Source organism: Aquarana catesbeiana, linkage group LG04, assembly GCF_042186555.1.
Source record: "Aquarana catesbeiana isolate 2022-GZ linkage group LG04, ASM4218655v1, whole genome shotgun sequence".
NCBI classification, from domain to species: Eukaryota; Metazoa; Chordata; class Amphibia; order Anura; family Ranidae; genus Aquarana; species Aquarana catesbeiana.
The window spans coordinates 59,916,508-59,941,513 of NC_133327.1; the positions used below are offsets into that span (position 1 = coordinate 59,916,508).

Here is a 25,006-nt window from a genome sequence, read left to right on the forward strand (position 1 = left end):
AAGGGGGGAGTGGGTGGAACACAATAAAAGATCAAATAAAAAATGCATCTATGTGAGCTGAACATGGGACGCAGATAATGAATTGCATAAAAACCATTAATAAAAAACAGCTTACTGCAGATAATAATAAATCTGCCCACAGAATTTGGCATAGTCAGGGGCACATGCCAAAAGTCAGGAACGCAATCTGGACTCCCTCAAATGAAAAATGGATACCCTAAAATAACAATAGATAAACATAAATGATAAACAAACCCCCTGGTTAATGGAGAGTAAATGTATCATGATGCATGTTCTCTGAATTGGCACATATAAGGTGCACATCCCAAAGAGCAATACAGGCTCCCTAAAGTAAACTAATGCATAGCCTAAACATAGTTTATAAGTGATGTTAAATCGACCCCTTAAGTGACTAAGGGTGAACAGGGCATAATATAGACCCATACAGCAACGGATCATACCTACAAGATACAAACCATACATAAACATTAACCATTAAAGGTATATAAATAAATTAAAATAAAAATGGCTAGAGATGACTGAAAATAACAAAAAATTACGAAAAATTACACAAATAGGTAGAAGGTTGGTGGGACATTAAGCCTTATTAATAAATGCATTGATGTCCCACTCCACATTCATACCATATGGAAAATGTGATTTGAGTTCATATATCCAATACGTTTCGAGTCTGGATACACCCTGCCAAGGAGGAGGATCTGTTGTTAAAAATTGAGTACCAGTTGAGTCCTTCTGATGGAAACGGGCATAATGTTTAACCACACTGTTTTTCATTTTTCCCAACCTTATGTTGGAAATATGTTCACCAACTCTAGTTGAGAAATCCTTGTGGTCCTTCCCACACGGGCAGGTGATTAAATACACACCGTGAGTTGTGGCACATGTAATAAACGGTTTAATACAATAGGATCTATGTGTAACATTTGATGTGAAGAAATAGTTTTCTTTCTACCAAGAGTGTTATGGAGACAGACATTGCTTTTTTTACATGGGAAGTAACCCTTCAAGTTATGAAAAAACATGGGCCGAGAAGGGGGATTGATAATGTTGGGAGCAATCTGTATTTGAAGTGATGGAGCTCCTCTATAGATTACATCAGTTTTGTCTGGTAGCAACGGCCCAATAATATGGTCATTCTTCAGTACCTCCCAGTGTTTACTGAAGATATGTTTAATTTCTCAATGTTGGATGGTGAAGGACGTGAAGAGTAACCATTTGAAATCCTTTGATTGTTTATTGGTTCTAGACTGGGGATTATTCTGAAAGAGTTCCCTTCTATCCAATTCTCTTGCTCTATGTATTTCTTAGTCAAGGTCAGATTGAAGATAACCCTTTTCTAGAAATTTGTCTCTAACCATAGATGCCTGCATCTCAAAGTCTTGGATAATGGTACAGTTGCGTCGAAGCCTTAAGAATGCAGCCAGCTCTGATGGTGGCAGATATATTTGATTACAGATCTGCTAAAGCCTTCTCAGCCTAAAACCTTCTAAAGCCTTATCATTAGTTTCTGAAGCACACGAAAGACATCTGTGTGGTGGCTCTCCAGGGACTTGGAAAATATGAGTATATCATCGAGATAAACTACCACATATACCTGCAAAAAATCTCGGAAGACATTGTTAATAAATTCCTGGAAAATTGCCGGGGCATTACAAAGGCCAAAAGGCATTACGAGTTACTCATAATGGCCTGTTCTGGTATTAAACGCAGTATTCCACTCGTCACCCTCCTTAATCCTCAGGAGATTGTATGCCCCTCTCAAATTAAGCTTTGTGAAAATCGTTGCTCCCTTGAGGCGATCAAATAACTCCGTAATCAACGGAATCGGATAGGCATTCTTAATCATGAAACGATTGAGACCCCTATAATCAATACAAGGTCTCAGTTCACCACGCTTCTTCTTCACAAAGAAGAAACCAGCACCAACAGGAGACGAGGATTTGCGGATGAGACCTCGAGAAAGTGCGTCTGCAACATACTCCTCTATGGCCTTATCCTCCAAGACCGACAGAGGGTAAACCCGGCCACGAGGGGGCATGGCACCAGGTTGAAGGTCAATTGAGCAATTATACGGCCTGTGATGAGGCAAACTACCGGCTTGACCTTTGTCAAAGTCATTGCTAAAATCGCGGTATTCCTCCGGCAGGGAGGAGAGTGAAGAGGTGCACAGGACCTTGGCTGCCTTCTGGAAGCATGTCTCCCTGCATTGTGGTGACCAGGAGAGAACCTCAGCACGGAGCCAATCAAAAGAGGGGTTGTGCCTCTGTAACCAAGGATAACCAATAAACAGCGAAAAATTAGGTGAGGAAATAACTTGGAATTTGATTATTTCATGGTGAAGAGCCCCTACGGCCATGGACAATGGAACCATCTCATGAGTCACATGGGCAAACTGTAGAGGTCTCCCGTCAAGAGCCTCAATGGCAAGTGGAGTGTCACGCAGCTGCAGCTGAATCAAGTGCTTTGATACAAAGGCAGCATCAATGAACAGGCCTGCAGCCCCAGAGTCGATTAGAGCCTGTATCTCGACGGACGACTCAGCCCAAGAAAGGGTGACCAAAACCAGGGCCTTATCCTTCTGGATAACTGGGGATGAAACAACACCACCTAAGGTCTGTCCGTGACAGGACCTCAAGGTTCGGGAGTTCCCTGGACGGGTAGGACAAGACTTCAAAAACTGACCTGCCTGTCCACAATAAAGGCACAATCTCTCCCTCCTCCTAAAGGTTCTCTCATCCGCAGAGAGACGCGTGAAACCCAAGTGCATGGGTTCACCTTCACTGCCTGACTCGGTACCAGGAGGCATGGGAGGTGAGGGAGGCACGGGTGGGACTGCAAAGCTCTGAGACAAACGTACAGGAGGCTTCCGCAAGCGTTCCTGAAAAGATAGTCTTCCTCTGAGCCTGGAGTCAATGAGGATGGCAAATGTGATCAACTTCTCCAGCTCAGTGGGTATATCTCGGGCTGCTATCTCATCCTTGATGGTATCCGAGAGACCATGAGAAAAAGCAGCCACGAGGGCCTCATTGTTCCACGCAACCTCTGCTGCCAGAGTACGAAATTTAATGGTGTAGTGCATAATACTGAACTTTGGCTATGTTTTGACTACGTTTATTCTTTTTACTTTTATTATTAAACAAGTGTGATTTAACTGTACTTCTGTCTCGGTCTGATTTCATGGTTTCTGACAGGCAGGCTCTCTCCCCAGGCTGTAGCACCCTCTCTTGAGTGTTCAGTCGCCACAAACTTCCCACTCCTTCGGCAGGTGTCTTCTTTTCTTGCAATACCCTCTGAAATGCTTGCCTCAACTGAGGATGAATTTTCCCAACAGGAGCACCCTCTATGGCCAAGGGAGTGAGTAGACTTCTTACCAGATTGGTATTAGTGCCTATCAGTAAAGAATTTGGGCCAGCTCCAGGCAATCAAGGGCATACGACTGCCAACGTGTTGAAGGTCTCTCTTCTTCTGGCTAGAGCAGAGTCAAAGGTTATTTTGATAGGTATGTAACCATCGTAAGGGCACTTCTGAGTTCCGATATCCCAAATTTCTAGCTCGTCAAGTTTGCACAAGGGGATACGTTTCAAGTACTTATGGTAAAAGTCTTGATACAGCAAAGTTACTTGAGCTCCAGTATCCAGCAGTGCTTGCGTATAAATGCCCTCCACCTGGATTGATACTATAGGAGAAGGTCTCACTAAGTCCTTGGGTAGGTTTCCCCGAGGTGACTCTAGGGTGTGTGCTCTAACAGGCCTCGTGGAAGGCGATGATTGTGATTTAACTGCTTGTTTAGCAAGGTGTGCATTAATTTCCTGTCCCCTTCTTTCATGCTCCAGGGGTTTTAATTTTGTGTCGTGCTTAGGCACTGATAGGTGAGGAAGAACTGATGACTTGCGTCCTCCTTTCTTGTTTTTCTTCTGGTCTTCCTTCTTATCGTTGGAGCACAGTCCTCCCTTGGGATTCTCAACTAGCTCCTTCACTGAGGTCCTTTGAAGTTTCTCGTCGGCTTTGGAAAAAGTAATTTCTGTAACGCTCTCAGGACTTCATTGAGGAGTTGAGGGCTGACACCAGACTTGGGACATTTGGCTCAGAAATGTCTGACCTCTCCGCATCCGTAACATCTCCTTTCTCGCTCTAGGTACAGTTTTTGGTTCACTTGCACAAGTCCCTTGCTCCTGAACTTTTGCCTGGGTCTCCATCACTCTATCACTCGCATCATTTGAGCCTGAGCCAGAGCCACCTGAGTCATCAGTTCTGTTGGCCCTAGTTCTGCAACTGGTTTATGGACGTCAGGGAGAGCCGGTCCCTTCGGTTCAGACTCAGTTCCACTGTCGTCATTGGAAAACTATTTCTGCATTGACAGCGCAGGCCACCACTTTTTCTTTGTTCCCAGTAGCAGGATTCACATCTCTTGGTCGTTGACTTTTCTCTTCCAACAGAGCCTCTTCCTCTCGAATCTCCCTTATCAATTCAGGATAGGTGCTTCAACACAATAGGATGATTGGGCCGGGCCCCGTGCAGCACCCGATCCAGATGGGCCTGATCGGCGTCTTTAGGGTCAAGGCCTTTGTTGAGAATGATTTGATGTAGCATCCAGTCTCACCGAGAGATGTATTTGGATAGACTCTCCCCTCTCTGTTGATGGGTGTGGTCGAACTTGTACATCAAATCAGCGGTTGTTTCAACTCTTCCAAAAACAGCACACAAAGTATCAATGTGGTCCATGGCGACACAAGCCCTCTTGGCCATCCTTAGGTTACAGATCACATTGGCCGCTGGGCCTCGAAGGTTCTCACTTGTCATTTCACAGCCTCTGAAACACTCCACTCTTCCATAACCTGTAAAGCCTGATTCATCCATGTTTCAGACTCGTCTTCTCCCACAGGCGTCAGTAACTGTCCCTAGAAAAATGTAAGTCTTCGATAACTCTGCTTAGCATTCCCAGACCCATTCTTCACCAGGCTATCGACCAGGCGACTCATATCTGTGTAGAAAGAGAGCATGGGGGCGCTGGCCCCTTGGGAGTCGGTCCCCGTATGCACAAGACTTCTCTCGGGAGCTTTTGTCGGGAATAGCTTCTCAGTCCCTCCTCTCTCGCTTTTGAGTGGGAATACCCTTGCAGTCACTCCCTCCGTTAAGCGGACCTCTTTGTCCTGAAAGCACACTGGCACCTCTTCCTGCCATTCTATCAGTGCCCTGAGTTGATCCATCTCCTCTGAATCTTCAGTCTCCACCAGGTAGGCCTGGTGTCCTGGTGCCAGAGCTCTCAGCCACCTTCTGATCTCCTTCTCGGTATGCTCACTCCCCGAGATCTCCAGAATGGTGCTTCTGTCGGTTGGGGCCCCATAACTTCTACCCCAAGCGACTGCGGCCATGAATGTGGCTTCTCACACAGATTGCATCCCAGACGAGCCCCCCAAAGGTAACACAGCCCCCTAGGGGTCCGCTGAGAATTACCTGCTCATCTGCACGGCCATGACTAAGTGAACCTTCCAACCCACCTGACACTCTAGGTTCAGACATCCTTGTAGCACTGTGTGGCAATAATCAAACAACTCAGCATAATTAGGTTCTGAAATATTTTACTTGAACCAAATAAGGGAGAGTTATTTTAAAGAGAGAGATAATAAATCTGCTGAGCGGAGATAACAGTGCCAATTTAGCAAACAAATTCCTCCCAAAGACACAAGACAATGGTTCAGGGACAACAACACTATATACATATATGTGCACTCCCTTTGATCAGAGGTCACCCCTAGTAGATGTTTCAGTTAACTACTTATGCTGCCACACTAAGATGTAATCTAGCCAGCCTATGCTATCCTAATGAAGGGAGAGTGTCTACAAAAAAGCAATATTGGGGCCTTCCTATAAGTAATGGCACGTTGCAGATCTAATGTTCTTCACCGGGTAGTTGAAGCTCGTTAACTGTAATCCGTTTGAGTAAAATGAAAGCAATAGATTCGTAGTGGTGAAGATCTAAAGGTGTCTGAGCACAGTGTTCAAGCAATGCAGTAAAGTGCTCTTGGGGTAAAGATGTCTGTGCAAAGGGTCTCTGTAATAGTGGCAATGAATAGATAAAGGTCGAGCAATTTGCCCTCTCACCAACGACCAAATCGCTCCAATGCCTTCTGGACAGGAACTCGTGTATCGGCACTCGTGCAGCAGATCCACTGTCTCGGTCTTCCGAAGTGAAGCTTGCCACGCGAACCCACACCGACAGGCAGGTGTGTTGGCGACAGGATGTCCAACAGCGAATAACAGAGTTAGGCCTCGGGTTGGAAGTAAGACTCCACATGGTAGGCCACGACTTCTCTCCCTGTTGCACAGGGAGGTCTGTCTTGGCTGAGGAGGAAGAGAGCCTGCGCAGGCTTTTCGCTCCTTTTATAGCTACTCCCAGCAATCCTCATGTTACAGCAAAGATCCCTGGAATGTGGAGTCTTAGGCCCCTTTCACACTTTCACACGCGGTTTGCAGGCGTTATTGCGCTAAAAATACCGCCTGCAAACCGCCCCTAAACAGCCTCCGCTGTTTGTTCAGTGTGAAAGGCCGAGGGCTTTCACACTGAAGCGGTGCGCTGGCAGGACGGTAAAAAAAGTCCTGCGAGCCGCATCTTTGGAGCGGTGTATTCACCGCTCCTTCACCGCTCCTGCCCATTGAAATCAATGGGACAGCGGGGCTATACCGCGGCAATACCGCGGCTATAGCTGCGCTGTACGAGTGGTTTTAACCCTTTTTGGCCGACAGCGGGGGGTTAAAACCGCACCGCTAGCGGCCGAATACCGCGGTAAATCAGCGCTAAAAATAGCGCTGTTTTACCACCGACGCTCCCTACCACCCCAGTGTGAAAGGGGCCTTAGGGTACATGGGTGAAAAGCAACTATCTGAAGGAAAACTATACGTCCCATAATTCAATTGGTTGGGCACACAAATATGAGATCACTGGTTACACTGATAACCGAAAGGACAACCGATGTCTAGAAACACTGAAAGGTATGGTGCTTTCTGCTTGTAGTCCATATCGCTACACTTATATAGGTCTCTGTTATAGTGTTGTTTTGCTGTTTTTGAATCATCGTACAGTCAGGATGGCAGACATCTAAGAGTCTGCTATTATTGTTATTATAATGAAAGGAAAAGAATTTTTGGACTTTTTGTGCCCACTTAGGAAATAATTTTTGCCTAAGCTATATCCCTTGGTATGCATGCCACTGTTTCTTTCATGTTTGTCTGTACGAAAAGATGTTTAACCGCTTCAACCCCGCAAGATTTTACCCCTTTCCTGACCAGAGCACTTTTTGCGATTCAGCACTGTGTCGCTTTAACTGACAATTGCGCGGTCGTGCAAAGTTGTCCACCAAATACCAAAACAAAATTGACGTCCTTTTTTTCCCACAAATAGAGCTTTCTTTTGGTGGTATTTGATCACCTCTGCGGTTTTTATTTTTTGTGTTATAAACAAAAAAAGAGCGATAATCTTGAAAAAAAGCAATATGTTTTACATTTTGCTATAATAAATATCCCCCCAAAAATATATAAAAAAACAATTTTTTTCCTCAGTTTAGGCCGATATGTATTCTTCTACATGTTTTTGGTAAAAAAATCGCAATAAGTGTATATTGATTTTGGTTTGCACAAAAGTGATAGCAATACAAAATAGGGGATACTTTCATTGCATTTTTATTATTATTTTTCTTTTATAAGTAATGGCAGTGATCTGCGATTTTTATCGTGACTGCGACATGGCGGACACATCCGACACTGTTGACACTATTTTGGGACCATTGTCATTTACACAGCAAGGAGTACTATAAAAATGCACTGATTATTGTGCCCCCCCCAGCTCAAATAGTCTATGTCGTCAAATCCCCCCCCCAGCACAACTCTTCTACCCCTCAAATTCCCACTACGAGTACACATCCTCTCCTTCTACTCCAAATCCCCCCTCCTAGCCCAAATCCCCCCACACACACACACACACACATTTCCCCTCCTGGCCCCGATCATCCCTAGTAGCACAAATCCCCCCCCCCCAAAAAAAAAAACATTTCCCCTTCTAGCAAAATCCCCTCACCCTCTACCATATCACCTCTTCTAGCACAAACACCTCAAATCCCCCCTTCTAGCACAAATCCTCTTCCCCCTATCCCTCTTCCCAACACAAGTACCCCCAAATCACCTTCCCTAGCACCCCCCCCCCCCCCCCAAGTTTCCCCACCTAGAAAAATTCTTGCCCCCGGCTTCCCCCAAAATTCCCCCACTCAACACAAATCCCCTCTCCCCAATCTGCTCATGGTGCCCCCTGCCTCACATGATGCCAGAGTGCCCAGGGCAGCCACCCCTCCTGCCCACCCCTTGTCCCGGCCCTGACCCCTAGCAACCAATCAAAGTTCAGAATACTGAGGTCCCCTCGGATAGGCGATTATCTCTAATCAGTTGCTATGGACTACAGCACTTTGCACATCATTATTCTATTCTAAAATCTCTGTTCAGATAAAATACTCATCATGGATACTTACTTCAGCTGTGCATATTAAGAATGTTTTTTTTCAGTTGGGTAATAGGTTACCATGGGGAAAAATGGCTTTCCTAATTACAAATGTGCGGCAAGGCTTTCATGCAGTCCACTTTGGCATTGATAAATCAGAGAGGAGTTTCCACCTCTTTCAGGCCATAATTTAGGTGTCGCCATGGCGATGTGTTCGTCGTGACCACTTTCCTTCAAATTGAATGTAATGAAGTCCTTTTAGTATAACAGTGACCCAAAACAAAGCATAATCATTTTCTTTCTGCATTGCTATTCATTACAGTACAGAGACAGCCTTATATATATCAGAAGGTGAGCACGCCTAAAAGGCCTGGAGATACAAATTCTGATTTTGTGCTGCTCTATGACGATAGGTTATAGGCGCAATCTAATTATTGACTTGTACTGTGGTAATAAATACTGGAATTTACAATATATTTTGCTGTGGTTACATCTATATGGTCCTAGGTCATTATAGGGGTCAATGGATAACTGGCACCGGGGGGGGGCCTGACACTCAACACACCCAGACAGCCAACGTAGCTCTTCAAGACGGTGAGGACCAGCAGCACAGGCAGCAGGACAGGTAAATATTAAAGCGGAGTTCCACCCGAAAGTGGAACTTCCACTTTAAGTAACCCTCGCCCCCTGCAATTGCCACAATTGGCATGTCATTTTATTGGGGGGGGAACAGGTACTCATTTTTGATAGCTCCCACTTCCTGGTCTGGTCACCTGGCCACCTAGGCAACTCCTCCCTCCCTGTAATCTTCTGGGACACGTCACAGGTCCCAGAAGATTGCCTGGCCACTGACAGAGCACAGCACGACTTGCGCATAGCGCAGTGCACACACGGCTGTGAAGCCGCAAGCTGTCACAGCCGGATGCCCACACTTACAATGTCGGCGCCACAGAGAGGCGGGGGAGAGGAGCGAGGCATTGAGCGGCCGCATCGCTGGACTGTGGGACTGGTGATTGTGTATTTATTAAAAGTCAGCAGCTACACTTTTTGTAGCTGCTGACTTTTAATAAACTTAACAACCAGTGGAACTGCGGCCTGGCGTCGGATGCAGCCCTATGATTGCTTTTATCTGGCCCTGCTATCAGGAACAGTGGGGCATAGTTTCTGCCACCAACACCAATAATGGGATAATATTCCTCCCATTGACACCAATGATGGCGCATTATACCTCCTATTGACACCAATGATGGCGCACTATTACTCCCATTCACACCAATCATGGCTCACTATCCCTCCCATTGACACCAATGACCACGCACTATTCCTCCCATTGACACCAATGAGGGGACACTAGTCCTCCCATTGATACCAATGATGGCGCACTATTCCTCCCATTGACATCAATCATGGCTCACTATTCCTCCCATTGATACCAATGACCGCGAACTATTCCTCCCATTGACACCAATGAGGGCACACTAGTCCTCCCATTGATACCAATGATGGCGCACTATTCCTCCCATTGACACCAATGGCCCTTGGGCCATTACTCCCCTTGCTATTAGCAACAGTGGGGCATAGTTTCTGCCACTGACACCAACAATGGGGTATTATTCCTCCCATTGACACCAATGATGGCGCATTATCCTCCCATTGACACCAGTGATGGCGCATTATTCCTCCCATTGACACCAATGATGGCGCATTATCCTCCCATTGACACCAATGATGGCGCACTATTACTCCTCCTAAAACAAATCATGGGGCATTGTTTACTCCCTCTGACACCAAGAGATTTTCTACTCCCACTGGCCATAGTGCTACCCCCCCCCCCCCCCCCTTAACTTTGAAGGACAGTAAACTGACCCTTTGTTTAGAAGGTTTGGAGACCCCTGCTTTAAGGGAACAGGATCCAAATTTTTTTTTTTTTTTAGGGTAGCAAACGCTTTAAGGAATTCAAATTGTGATTTTTGCTTAATTGTATGCAGTGCAATGAAGGGCATTGGGGGCGGGAGCATTTAAATGGTAGGAGTTTTAGAGTCTAAACTTCTTCCTTAACATGTTGATTTAATTTCAAAAGTTATTTTTAATTTATTTAAATTTGTCACTTCCATTAAAAGAATATTTGGTCATCCTGCAATGAAAGTCTATGTTCAGTCACTTGTTTTCAAGGGGTGGCAACTGCTTGTACTCCTGCATTGTCACCTTGTTAAATGTGATCCTGGTGGAGATTACAAGGGGCCAAGCTTAGGCATTGTCCACTGTTGTCACTATCAGAAAACTTGTTTTGAGTAATGATGTGCTGCCAATACTGTAAGTACAGTAAGTGAAGAGTCTAAAGGAGCTCAACATGGCTGAACTGTAAAAAAAATGATTAATTTAAAAGGTGAAAACAGTATTTTATGGAAATTTAAAGCAGAACAATACTTACCTCGTCTCCAGCGATGTTGCATCTTGGAGCTCCCTGCCGGCCATTGATACTCTATATTACCAAAAGTATTGGGACACCTGTCTTTACACGCACATGAACTTTAATGGCATCCCAGTCTTAGTCCATAGGGTTCAATATTGAGGTGGCCCACCCTTTGCAGCTATAACAGCTTCAACTCTTCTGGGAAGGCTGTCCACAAGGTTTAGGAGTGTGTCTATGGGAATGTTTGACCATTCTTCCAGAAGCGCATTTGTGAGGTCAGGCACTGATGTGGAGGAGAAGGCCTGGCTTGCAGTCTCCGCTGTAATTCATCGCAAATGTGCTCTATCGGGTTGAGGTTGGGACTCTGTGCAGGCCAGTCAAGTTCCTTCACCTCAAACTTGCTCATCCATAATATTTGGTGGAGGGGGGATTATGGTGTGGGGTTGTTTTTCAGGGGTTGGGCTTGGCCCCTTAGTTCCAGTGAAGGGAACCCTTAAGGTGTCAGCATACCAAGACATTTTGGACAATTTCGTGCTCCTAAATTTGTGGGAACAGTTTGGGGATGGCCCCTTCCTGTTCCAACATGATTGCGCACCAGTACTGGAAGAATAGTCAAACATTCCCATTTGACAATATAGTGTAGATAGATAGATGGATAGATAGATAGATAGATAGATAGATAGATAGATAGATAGATAGATAGATAGATAGATAGATAGATAGATAGATAGATAGATAGATAGATAGATAGAGTATCTTCTAGCCACTTTCATTGACTGGGCCGATATGACATCACTCCCAAGCATGTGTGGGAGTGCAGTCAAATTCGGCATTTCAAATTTCTACAGTGAGCTGCGAATGTTCAGCTCACTGTACAGGAGTGAACAGGCAGGTGAGTAATTTTAATGCAGAAGAAACAAAGCATGTCTTGTCTGCATTACATATCCTGCCTGCTTCGCCCATTTTTGTTTTGACCATACATTTCCACTTTAAACAAAGCAATGGTTTATCCAATGTCAAATATTTCACATGCAGCTCCTGGCGAGATCAGGCTCCATACTCCAAAACCACATCTCAGGTGCTGGCTCAGCTCATCTCCAATGAAGCATTCAAATACACAAGCAATAGAAATGCTGCACAAATAATATTCTCCCTTTAATAAAATAGCCATCAGGAACAAGTTCTACTCTGACATGTTTCACGCTAAGCACATTGCTTTCTCAAAGAATCAGAGAAGCTGTGCCTAGCACAAAACATATCAGAATAGACCTGTTCAGTCATGTCAGAATGTTACTGCTGGCTATTTTAATAAAGGGAGAGCATTATTGCGCATATTGGTGTGCAGCATTACCTTTGCACAGAGCAGGTAAGTATACTATTTTTTGTAATTAAAAAAAAAAGCTTTACAACAACTTTAAGAGCAATGTATCTTCTTATACTGGGTCAACCTTTGATCAACTTGCTTTCATGCTGTCTCTCTCTAATTGGATCTCGGTACAGAATAGGCAGGGAGGGGGAGGGAGGGAAACAAATTATTCTCTCTGATCGATTTAGCTGTTTGTGTAAACTGAGCGTTTGCTTAATACTAATAACAGACCCATTTTCATTTCTTTTTTTTTTTTAGATAAGGCTAGCATTATTGTTATAGCCTGCTAATTTAAATAAGAACCATTAATATGCATTATTTCATGTTCAACTGAAAATGTGAACATATTTTGCATTCCCATGGCAAAAGCTGAGAAACAACTCTTTATATGATTATGAGGGAGATATTTGGAATGACCTTGGTGCTTTTACAATGAAAGAAAACTACTTCCGGATCCCTGCTGGGGATAACATGCACAAGTTTTGACTTGTTTGAATTACAACATTGTTGGTTTCATTTGTTCATTTGTATTGTTTGCTAATCGTTTGATAATACATTTTTATTTGCAGTAGGCAGACCTCGTGTAAGTACCAGTAAATAGTGTGGAGATATAGGGACATGAGCCGCATAAACTTCCTCTTTGCATTGAAAGCTGAAGTTGACCCAATTTCTGCACCTTTAGACCTCCGATCACCCCAATTCTTGCACCTTCAAACCACAGATCACCCCAATTCCTGCACCTTCAGACCTCATATCACCCCAATGCCTGCACCTTTAGACCTCAGATCACCCCAATTTCTGCACCTTCAGACCTCAGATCACCCCTATTCCTGCACCTTCAGACCTCATATCACCCTAATGCCTGCACCTTTCAACCTCAGATAACCCCAATTTCTGCACCTTTCAACCTCAGATAACCCCAATTTCTGCACCTTTAGACCTCAGATCACCCCAATTTCTGCACCTTCAGACCTCAGATCACCCCTATTCCTGCACCTTCAGACCTCATATCACCCTAATGCCTGCACCTTTCAACCTCAGATAACCCCAATTCCTGCACCTTTAGACCTCCGATCACCCCAATTCTTGCACCTTCAGACCTCAGATCACCCCAATTTCTGCACCTTCAGACCTCAGATCACCCCTATTCCTGCACCTTCAGACCTCATATCACCCCAATGCCTGCACCTTCAGACCTCAGATCACCCCTATTCCTGCACCTTCAGACCTCATATCACCCTAATGCCTGCACCTTTCAACCTCAGATAACCCCAATTTCTGCACCTTCAGACCTCAGATCACCCCAATTCCTGCACCTTCAGACCTCAGATCACCCCAATTTCTGCACCTTCAGACCTCAGATCACCCCTATTCCTGCACCTTTGAACCTCAGACCAGTCCCAATTCCTGCATCAAATACACAGAGCTTTTACATGCTGCAGAAATTCCAAATAAACATGAGCCCATCAGAGTCCCTCTTTACATCAGGGCCCCATCAGGATCCCCGTTACATCAAAGTTCCCAATAAGGTTCACCCTTACATTAGAGGTTGACCGATATGGGTTTTTATCTGGCCGATGCCGATATTTAGAAATCGCGGTGGCCGATGGCCGATATATGATGCCGATTTTTTTGTGCTGATATATTTGGCCGATTTTTTTTTTTCCCTTCATCTCATAAAATCTAACAGTTAAACCCCTTTCACACTGGGGAGTTTTTCAGGCGTTTTTGGGCTAAAAATAGCGCCTGTAAAGTGCCTGCAAAACGGCTCCCCTGCAGTCTCAGTGTGAAAGCCGAGTGCTTTCACACTGAGGCGATGCGATGACAGGATGTTAAAAAAAAGTCCTGCAAGCGGCATCTTTGGAGCGGTGTATACCGCTGCTCCACCACTCCTGCCCATTGAAATGAATGCGCACCGCTGTCGAAGCGCTTGAAAATCGTTTCGGCAGCAGCACTTCAGGGGCACATTTAACCCCTTCCTCGGCCGCTAGCTGGGTTATAAGCACCCCGCTAGCAGCCGAATAGCGCCGCTAAAATGACGGTAAAGCGCCGCTAAAACTAGCAGCGTTTTACCGTCAACGCCTGCCAGCTCCAGTGTGAAAGCAACCTTAAGTAATAAGTGATACAGAAAATTTTTTACATTTAAGCATTTATTAAACAAAACAAACCTCCAATCAGTTCACTTTTATGTATAATTTAGATAACAAAACAAAAAAACTATATCGTAAATATTAAATACACAAAAACAGGTAATCAAAACTTTTGGACGAAAAAAAATGGGGTAACTTTACTGCTTAGTTTTTTTTTTTTATTCATTAGTGTATTTTTTTTAAAAAATTGCGTTTGAAAGACCGCTGCGCAAATACCGTGTGACATAAAATATTGCAACAACCGCTATTTTATTCTCTAGGGTCTCTGCTAAAAATATATATATATATATATATATATATATATATATATATATATATATATATATATATGTTTGGGGGTTCCAAGTGATTTTATAGCAGAAAATACAGGATTTTTACCTGTAAGCAACAAGTGTCAGAAAAGATTTAGTCTTTAAATGGTTAAACTGAGAACTCCACCACACAGAGTTTAGCTCATTGAAAAAAGAACCAAGAAGAGTTATGCCCCGTACATACGGTCGGATTTTCCGATGGAAAATGTCCGATCGGAGCGTGTTGTCGGAAATTCCGACCGTGTGTGGGCTCCATCGGACATTTTCCATCGGATTTTCTGACACACAAAGTTGGAGAGCAGGAGATAAAATTTTTCGACAACAAAATCCGTTGTCGGAAATTCCGATCGTGTGTACACAAATCTGACGGACAAAGTGCCACGCATGCTCAGAATAAATAAAGAGATGAAAGCTATTGGCCACTGCCCTGTTTATAGTCCCGACGTACGTGTTTTACGTCACCGCGTATAGAACGATCGGATTTTCCGACAACTTTGTGTGACCGTGTGTATGCAAGACAAGTTTGAGCCAACATCCGTCGGAAAAAATCCTAGGATTTTGTTGTCGGAATGTCCGAACAAAGTCCGACCATGTGTACAGGGCATAACAATGTTTCTTCTTATCAGATTTTGCAGGCTGCCCAGAGGAGGAGAGAAATCTCTTCAGAGAAAACTTCAGGCAACTTGCATTGACTTCTATTACAGAAGTCATTTGCAAGTCATGATGAAGTTATAATCGGCCTTTTTTATCAGCACAATTGGCTGATGCCGATTAAGTAAAAAATGCCAAATATCGGCCAATATTTCGGCCGGCCACTATATCGGTCGACCTCTACCTTACATCAGAGTCCCCTTACATCAGGATCCCCATCAGAGTATTCCTTACACCAGGGGGCCCATCAAAGCCCCCCCCCTTATTCAGTGTACCCATCCGAGTCCCCCCTTACATCAGGGTGCCCATCAGAGTACCCTCTTTAATCAGAGTACCCATCAGAGCCCCCCCCTTACATCAGGGGACCCCATCAAGGTCCCCCCTAATACTAGGGGTCCCCATCAGATTTCACCTTACATCAAGGGTCCCCAGGTCTCAGGTGTGAATGGGGAGCAGGTGTGTTAAATTTTGTATTATCACTCTCACTCTCTCATACTGGTCACTGGAAGTTCAACATGGCACCTCATGGCAAAGAACTCTCTGAAGATCTGAAAAAAAGAATTATTTCTCTACATAAAGATGGCCTAGGCTATCAGAAGATTGCCAAGACCCTGAAACTGAGCTGAAGCACGGTAGCCAAGACCATACAGCGGTTTAACAAGACAGGTTCCACTCAGAACAGTCCTCACCATGGTCGACTGTATAATAATGGGGTCCATGAGCCAAATGTCACAGCAATATGAGTTTTCACCACAGGGTAGTGCACATTAATGCATGTATTTTCTTTCTGAATAAGGGTCCATCATACTGCAAATAACAGAGTCAGTCTCAGGACTGAGTGGTATTCCCTCTGTATTCACTGTGGCTTTAAAATAAGCATCTAATCCAGGTATTGCAAATAGTGCATACATGTGTCTTTCAGTCATAAAGCAGATGCCCACTCACAGCTCCTTTGGTGGCAAAGGTTCATGCCAAGACTAGTCTGAGTTCAAAGATGGAATAATGCATACCAATCTCTATAAATTACAGGGCAAAACTCAAAGTCCTTTAAGGCTAGGTTCACACTGCTGCAATGTGATTATGTGATGCAACTTGGATGCTACTTGGTTGTGGTCTGCATGTTCTTTGGGGCCAAAATTGAACTGGAATCGCATCAAAGTAGTACAGGACCCTTTTCCAAAATCACAGTGTACTGCTAAGATGTGAACAGGTACCATTGAAAACAATGTGATTTCCATTGTCGTGCGATTCTGTGAGACTCAAGGTGAATCTGAATTTGCACTAGTGTGAACCAGGCCTTAGCGGCAAAGGTTCATGACCAGAATCGTCCTTGGTCAATAAGTGACACAGCTTGTATTCCCATTGCACACATTCCTGGAATGAGCTCTCAAGGTACCGGGTGCTACAGCGACCACCAGCTGAATACTGGAACATACACAGCCAAATGTAAACATTCGCCAGCACACCGGGGTTCTTCAATTACACTATATGTTTAAAAGTATTGGGCTACCTGCCTTTACACGCACAAGAACTTTAATGGCATCCCAGTCTTAGTCCGTATTGAGTTGGCCCACCCTTTGCAGTTATAACAGCTTCAACTCTTCTGGGAAGGCTGTCCACAAGGTTTAGGAGTGTGTCTATGGGAATGTTTGATCATTCTTCCAGAAGTGCATTTGTGAGGTCAGGCACTGATGTTGGATGAGAAGGCCTGGCTTGCAGTCTCTGCTCTAATTCATCCCAAAGGTGTTCTATTGGGGTGAGGTCAGGACTCTGTGCAGGCCAGTCAAGTTCCTCCACCCCAAACTCGATCATCCATGTCTTTATGGAGCTTTTTTTGGTATCTTTTTTTATAAATTTATGTGCGTGTAATGGCGGGTGTCCCAATACTTTTGGCAATATAGTGCATGTCCAAATGATATTTTATTGAAGAAAGATCACATCGCAGTGTAGTGCAACGTTTCAGAGCTACGCAGGACCCCTTCGTCAGGCATGTCATCACATGCCTGACAAAGGGACCCTGCATGGCTCCAAAACATTTCACTACACTGTTTGTGATGTGATCTATCTTCAATAAAAAAACATTTACACGTAATTGAAGCACTTTGGTGTGCTGGCGAATATTTACAAATTTAGGTCAATAAGTGAGATACAACAGGAAATGAGAGGAAATCTCTCCAAAGTGAACAGAATCACCATCTTAAAAAGCTGGAGCAGGAACAGGTGTAAAAAGCTGGAACAGGAACAGGTGTCCCTATGGGAGGATTTGCCTTCACCTCTTTTGAGTGAGAACTCAAAATGGTCATCAGGACATATAGAGGGTGAATCTACAAAGTGGGGGCACAGACTACAATAAAAACACAGGGTCTATCTCTTCTCTACTCTATCCAGAATTTAAAAAACTCAATATCATGGATTCAGAATGGCCAAATCCAAATTTCAGTGTTATCTTTGGTTTTAATTTTCAAAATGCTTCTAGGAGAAGGGATCAAAGACTGCTTCAAAGGTGGTTTCTGCCTCATATTTGCTTCAGCGCTCCCTTTAGCTTGACTCCCAGTGTCATCATACACCATCCTTTTATAGTGGTTTCCCTAGTAGAATATTTAAGGAAGTGACTCTGGCTTTTTTTGAGCCCCATTGTCTCATCAGACAGGGCTGCCAGGAACTTCCCAAACCATTCTATACAATTTTACACAATTTCTTGCACTATAGTACACAATTTTCTGAAAATGACAAATTTCCGAGGTTTGAGATTTTTTAAAAAGCTTTACCAAACCACAACTGATTGAAGTTCACTTACACTATCTCTAATGAACCATTTACAGTGGGGAAAATAATTATTTGGTCCCCTACAGATTTTGTAAGTTTGCCCACTTACAAAGAAATGAAGGGTCTATCATTTTTATCATAGGTGTATTTTAAATGATAGAGACAGAATATCAACCAAAAATATAGAAAAACACATGATACAATTGTTATAAATTGAGTTGCAGTTCAGTGAGTAAAATAAGTATTTGATCCCCAAGCAAAACATGACTTAGTACTTGGTGGAGAAACCCTTGTTGGCAAGCACAGAGGTAAGACGTTTCTTGTAGTTGGTTACCAGGTTTGCACACATCTTCTTTACAGATCTTCTTTAAATCCTTAAGGTTTCTTGGCTGTCGCGTAGCAACTCAAAGTTTCAGCTCCCTCCATAAAACTTCTATAGGATTAAGGTTTGGAAACTGGCTAGGCCACTCCATGACCTTAATGTGCTTCTTCTTGAGCCACTCCTTTGTTGCCTTGGTGGTAAGATTTGGGTCATTGTGTGTGTTTTTGTGTTTTTAGAAGGCAGTAAAGGTAAAGCTCCCCAAAGGGGCACAGCCAGCATAAAATAAACTGGTATAGGTTTTAGCTCTTCCCTACTCAACCCAAAACATTTTAAAATTGTTTTGGCTATAGACTATACATACATTTTTTAGATTATCAGCAACAATACCAGCAAAACACCAGCTAGGTGGCACCTCTATCTGGCAGGCAGAGAGGTTTGTCATCACAAAGAGAGACCTTCCAATAATGTAAAATTCCCTATTTTGTCGAGTGAAGGGAGAAAGTATCAGGCATGTACCATAGCCAGGGTCATCTTATAGCATCATGGCCCTTGGACAAGTAATGTACTGGAGACCCTACCAGCTTGCCACAATTTACGCACCTATTCTCAAGAATTAAAGTATAAATAGTTGATAGAATAAAAATATATTTATCAGTACTTTCAATAAAATCAATTTGAACCAATTAGAAAACATGCCAATTATCCAAGACTAATTAACACAAAGGGCACAGTACGGGGGGGGGAGTAGAAGGGCACAGTACAGGAGGGGGGTTAGGAGGGCACAGTATGGGGGGGGAGCAGGAGGGAACAATACTGGGTGATCAAGAGGGCACAGTACAGGTTCTACGATGCTTCCCACGACACAGCCATTCTGGGACAGTTTAGTAAAAAGTCTGACTGTCCTGGCAAATCCAGTACAGTTGGCAATTATGATGTAATGCAAGATTGTCATGGGGTCCCCAGGCACCTGGGACCCCTGGGCATTGCCCAGAGGTGGCCATGCACATTAAGACGGCCCTGACCATAACCAGATACTGATGAGAGCCTGGAGCTCTGAAGACATCTTCAAGGACAGTCTGATATCTCCCCATCTGCTCTTCTAAAAAAAAAAAGCCTATCTATGGCAGTCTAACATACAATAAATAAAAAGGTAAACATTTTTGGTAGGCAAATAGTACCATATAGTAATAGTACTAATAGTAATCAGATCTAAATGAGGCACAAAAATGTTTGAAAGATACATAGAGGAATTTGAAGTCTAATTCCAACTTTTGCAAAAAAAATTGAGTTTACCCACATTGATTAAAAAATGATTTTATTAATTTTTTTGCAATGAAGCCTGCAGAACATCGCAACCATGATCAGTGGATCATGGGTGAAATGCTCAGGCTCCTGCAGACTATTCCTCCAGCTGCAGGTCAGTACCAAGGTACAGACTTTTGATTATTGAGCTGGAGGAATTGTCAATGAACTACAAGTGCGGGGATGTCACCACACTTGTGCTCCATTGAGAACTACAATTTCTTCTGCCATAGTGGTAGATGAGACTTGTAGTCTTTTCATTCAGGGATCCTGTGAATGGGTCTGAGAAAGAATGACACGGATGTGCAGGCGGAGCCACACACAGCCTTGCTAAAATCAGGAGTCGGCGAGCAGAAGAACCCCTGGATTCAGTAAGGGTGAGGAGTGAGGTTTGAGGGTGCGAGGCTGTGGACTATGGTCTCTAATATGGGTGTAACATGAAACATGTTAAGAAAGGTTGACTGTCTTTAAATCCAGAAGGGACTATTAGCAACTATAATATTTTTTGCCTTTCAAACTTGTCTTTCACTGTCAAATTTGGCACTTGGGTATCGCCATAGTTGATTGTGTATATAAACCTCAACAAAATTTACTCAGTAAAAAAAAAAAAAACTGCTAATTTATGCTGGTCTTCAAAGGTCAGTATAATCTTAATTTGGACTTTGACTGTTCATCTTCAAAGTATCAAGAAAACTATTTATTGCTGAGGTTTGTTTAAAGCACAGAAAGGGACTGAAGTACACAGCCACACCTGCATGTACTAGATCGGGCCTTAATTTCTTAGAAACCCTGTAGGGTGGGACAGTGGCACAGTGTAGGTTGCCGGCAAGTATTGTGCTCCCTAACCTATAAACCGTTAGCACTCCTCTACCAGAATTTATATATAAATATATATAGAACATATAGAAGGAAAATCTGTGCCTTCCCTGTGTGCCCAACTTTCTCATCTTCCCCATGCACTTTCCGAAGTGAGCACCCCCCCATTCTACACCCACACTCCCTCACTCCCTTCCCTTATTGTGCCCCCCAACTCCATATAACCCCCATTGTGCACCCTCAGTCCCTTCACCCCTTTATTGTACACCCCAACTCCATATAACCCCCCCTTCCTCCAGGCTGACTGGTAGTTGCAGGAGTTCCAGTGCACGACATGCCGGTTGGTGGTGGTCCCAGGGATGAGGGAGGAGAGAAGAGGAAGAAGAAGAGAGATCAGAGCCACCCTCAACTGCAGTGTAAAGTGTTCTCTGAGAGGCGCTCATGCACAGCGGCCGACCTCCTGTGTTCACTGAGCAGCAGGGCAGCCACTTGCCACAGGACCACCCAGAAACAAGAGAGATCAATGTAGTAACGGTGCCTGCTACAGTGATTTCCTGCTTACAGGGGAACAACCAGGAATGGCATATGCATAGTTACATTGGTCCAAGCTGGACCAATGTAACTATGTAAAAATATCCTTACAGTACCTGATGCTCATCTTTAATGTTCAGGGCTATTGTAAAGGCTCGGTTTTTTTTTTTTTTTGTTTTGTTTTGTTTTAATAACAAACATGTCATACTTACCTCCACTGTGCAGCTCGTTTTGCACAGAGTGGCCCCAATCCTCGAATTCTGGGGTCCCTCAGTGGCTCTCGCGGCTCCTCCTCGCTTCAGATAACCCCCCTAGGAGAAGCGCTCTCCAGGGGGGTTACCTTGCGGGCGCGCTCCCGAGTCCAGCATTTGCATCCATAGACATGAATGCCGGATTGACAGCAGCGGGAGCCAATGGCTGCGCTGCTATCACTCTATCCAATCAAGAGCCAGGACCCAGTGTAGAGAGGGACAGCGCCTCTCCGGCGTGGGAATTACAGGGCTCAGGTAAGTAAAAGGGGGTGGCTGGTTGGCCAGTGACTGACAGAAGTTTTTTCACCTTAATACATAGGATGCATTAAGGTGAAAAAACATGAGGGTTTACAACCCCTTTAAGGTTAGGGAAAAGTTAAAAGTCAGAAAGATGATAATTGTTAGAGATAGGCAAAAAATGATGGGGGCATAAGGTTAGATTTGCTCTAGGTTTTGGGATTATAAAATACTGTATCAGAATACACAGATAACTAGAAATGCAAGTCCTGTACTAGAGTCAAGGCTCAAAATTACAGTTCTATACCTGTGAGACACCCCATACAAGGAATATGACAGTTTCAAGTAAACTAGGGGATAACTATTGAAATACGGCTCTCTTGGTTATGGTGAAGGACTTGCATTTTTAGCTGGCACATGTGGTGTTCTTTGGTGCCAACAATTTGTTCATTGTGTGTTCTCAATTCCATGATCCAAGCAATCACCGTAAAATAATCTACGCGCCACACCCAACAATAATAGGCTGCATGTCACCAAACTATAGCGGGGAACTCACTTATTCTCTCATATCTTTTCAAATAAGTAATAACTTTGTCACCTTATTTTACACTTACATTTTGTCTGAACAAGATGGATTTGAAAGAAAGACCTTAACAATCAAAACACTTTAATGGAAGAGTGCAGTAGTTACTCAATAACATTTTTTTTATATTTATACAAATTACAGGATATTAGCATCCAAATTCTGTTTATAGCCATGTGAGACATTTAAGAATAGACTGGCCACAACAATTCGAAATATTTTTTTCTGAAAACTTCCATACAGGTAACATTATATTGTAATATTTAATTAATATTTACTGCTATAGGTTGAATGGCTCAATGTACACAAGAGCTTAGTAAAGCATTTGCAAAGCAAGGAAAATTTGGACAAACAGTGTCTTGAAATTTGAAGGGTATAGGGGCTAATCTTAGGGTTAGTGGTAAAGGATGGGTTTAGCATTAGTGTTGGGGATTTGGGTTTTGGAGTTTCGTTTGGGAGTTATAGTTTAGTTACAATAGGTTTGTGTTAATGAGCTGGTTTAGGGTTAGAGTTAGGGTTTATTTGTTAGTGCTATGGGGTTAACTTTTCTAGAACTGTTCTGGTTCAAGAATTGTTCTAGTTTTTACCTGCTAGCACCTTGCTCAGGTGAACTCTACCGTTAGCCTTCATCAGCATTGATGCCTCTTCCAAATACCTGCCTCCCCATTCAATACAGAGTTATCTTTCAAAACATCCAAACAAAAGCACTGAGGCCACTGTAGTTCTTTTAAAATAAATTTGACTTACCCTGACATAGAGGGAGATATCGTCCTCTTGTGCCTCGTAGTCCACCTCATCCTCATTGGTGCTCATTTGCCTGGCGGGTTCCAAGACACGGGTGTGGAGCCCAAGTGGTGCTACATACTCCCTTGGAGAGATGGGTGATGTTGGATAGGAGTTGATCTCTGTTGATGAGAATAGGGATCTTGTGTTGTCAGGGGATGTTGGAGTTGTGGAACGTGGAGAAAAAGATGTGCTATGGTTGCGTTGACTTTCTCCAATGATCAGTTGCAGATTGGGCTTCTCTGGAGGATCCTCAGCATTCAAACCTAAGTTATCAGGAATGCAGTAGATATTCTCCTCATTCACCCAAGTCTGGGGCATTGCATCTTCATAGATACTCTCAGCTTCCTGTATGGTTGACATGATGTGGTTTAGGAGCAATCAGGTTTTAACCTTCAGCAATGAGTTTGAAATGCAAAATGACAAATAACCGCTGTATTTCACGCAAGTAGAGACCCAGGGCGATGCAACTGCTAATCTTAGACTCCCATGAAGTGTAAAATGGGATCCAGCAATCATTGACCAGCAGCAGCAGCTCAGAATCTGCAGAGATCAATGTGCAGAGAGTTGCGTATAAACTATGCCTGAGGGAGGGGCAGCTTGATAAGCAGAGAAAGAAGCTGGGCACAGCAGCTCCTCTTGTATATTCAAGCGAGACAATGCAAAGTATTTCATGCTGCAACAGTTGCTATGTACCTGTATGCCCTAATTATTTTGTTCATGGTTGGGATTGTTTGTTAGCTCTGAAATACTGCTGGCCATAAAGTATAACCTGGATTTAATGACAGTTGGAGAATTGTTAATGAAGTTTTAGGCATTCACTAACACTTTATTACCATCTTTACCTGTCAGCTCACCCATGTATAACTTAAAGCTGTTCTCCACGCTTGAAAAAAAAAAAAAAAGTCAGTAGCTACAAAACCTGTACTGGCTGACTTTTAATGGCATTATTTTGAGTGCTATTTTTTTGTGCATAACCCTTTTGCCATTAAAGTCCCACTCATGAGGGCTTCTTTTCATGACTTCCATCGTCGTCATACTCAGGCTAGTTCTTTACTAGGCTTTGGGTTCCCAGCACTGGCATGTGGGCAGCCCACTGTGCTGTTTGTGGCTTCATAGCTGGCTGCCCACTGCACATACGGCTGCGCTTTGTGAATGGTCCCTCAGTCTTCTGGGACCTGTGACATGTCCCAAAAGACTGGGGGGAGGGAGGAGAGTGGGAGCGGGTACCTTACCATACTAGGTACCTGCTACCCCCCCCCACCCCGAAAACAATTACCTGCCAAATGCGTCAGAGAACGGGGGGGGGGGGGGACTTAAAACACAACATCCTATATTGGGTGAAGCTCTTCTTTAAAGTTTTTTAAATCTTATGTTTAAGACCTCATTTAACACCCACAATCGCACAGGGGTAGATTTACTAAAACTGGTGCACTCGGAATCTGGTGCAGCTGTGCATGGTAGCCAATCAACCTCTAACTTCAGCTTGTTCAATCAAGTTTTGGTAACAAAACCTAAAAGCTGATTTCTATGCAGAGTTGCACAAGATTTTGCACTCTCCAGTTTTAGTAAATAACCCCCACAATGTTTGCTTTTTACGTAGACATGTAATAAGTGACAAAGAATTCCCAGAGCAATATGGGTTTGCAAAAAAGTCAGCATGGCAGAAACCCTTTTAGGTACTGTGTCTAGTTTGAATTTTGGACTGCACTGTATAGAGAGATGGACAGTGGATGAGACTGGTCACTGTTCTGTCTCATTCACCTCTGTGTATGCATTTCAGCTTGAGGTACTGAGCTCTGTGAACAACAGGATCTTTTCCAAGTGTAGGGCTATCCCCGCAGGAGCCACTGGTAATTTGGTCCAGCCCTGTGTGAGGCCTCGTCCTCACTGACACCACCAATATACTTTTCTGTAAGCCCCAGCAGGCACACAAGAATAACACTCACAACTCTTTCACACTTGTGCGAACACAGACATTGCATGTGATTCGCACCCGCACTGCGGTGCCGATCGCA

The 25,006-nt window shown here is 43.8% G+C and overlaps 1 protein-coding gene across 1 annotated transcript in view; it reads right to left on the minus strand.

The window, feature by feature from the left end:
* CLIC5 (chloride intracellular channel 5) overlaps nucleotides 1–23,587 on the minus strand; it is a 204,587-nt gene extending 181,000 nt beyond the window's left edge. The window contains exon 1 of the mRNA XM_073625243.1: nucleotides 22,953–23,587. Coding sequence (XP_073481344.1) covers nucleotides 22,953–23,351 — 399 coding nt within the window. The 5' untranslated portion in view covers nucleotides 23,352–23,587. The remainder of the gene's footprint in view (nucleotides 1–22,952) is intronic.
* Nucleotides 23,588–25,006: the final 1,419 nt, after the last annotated feature.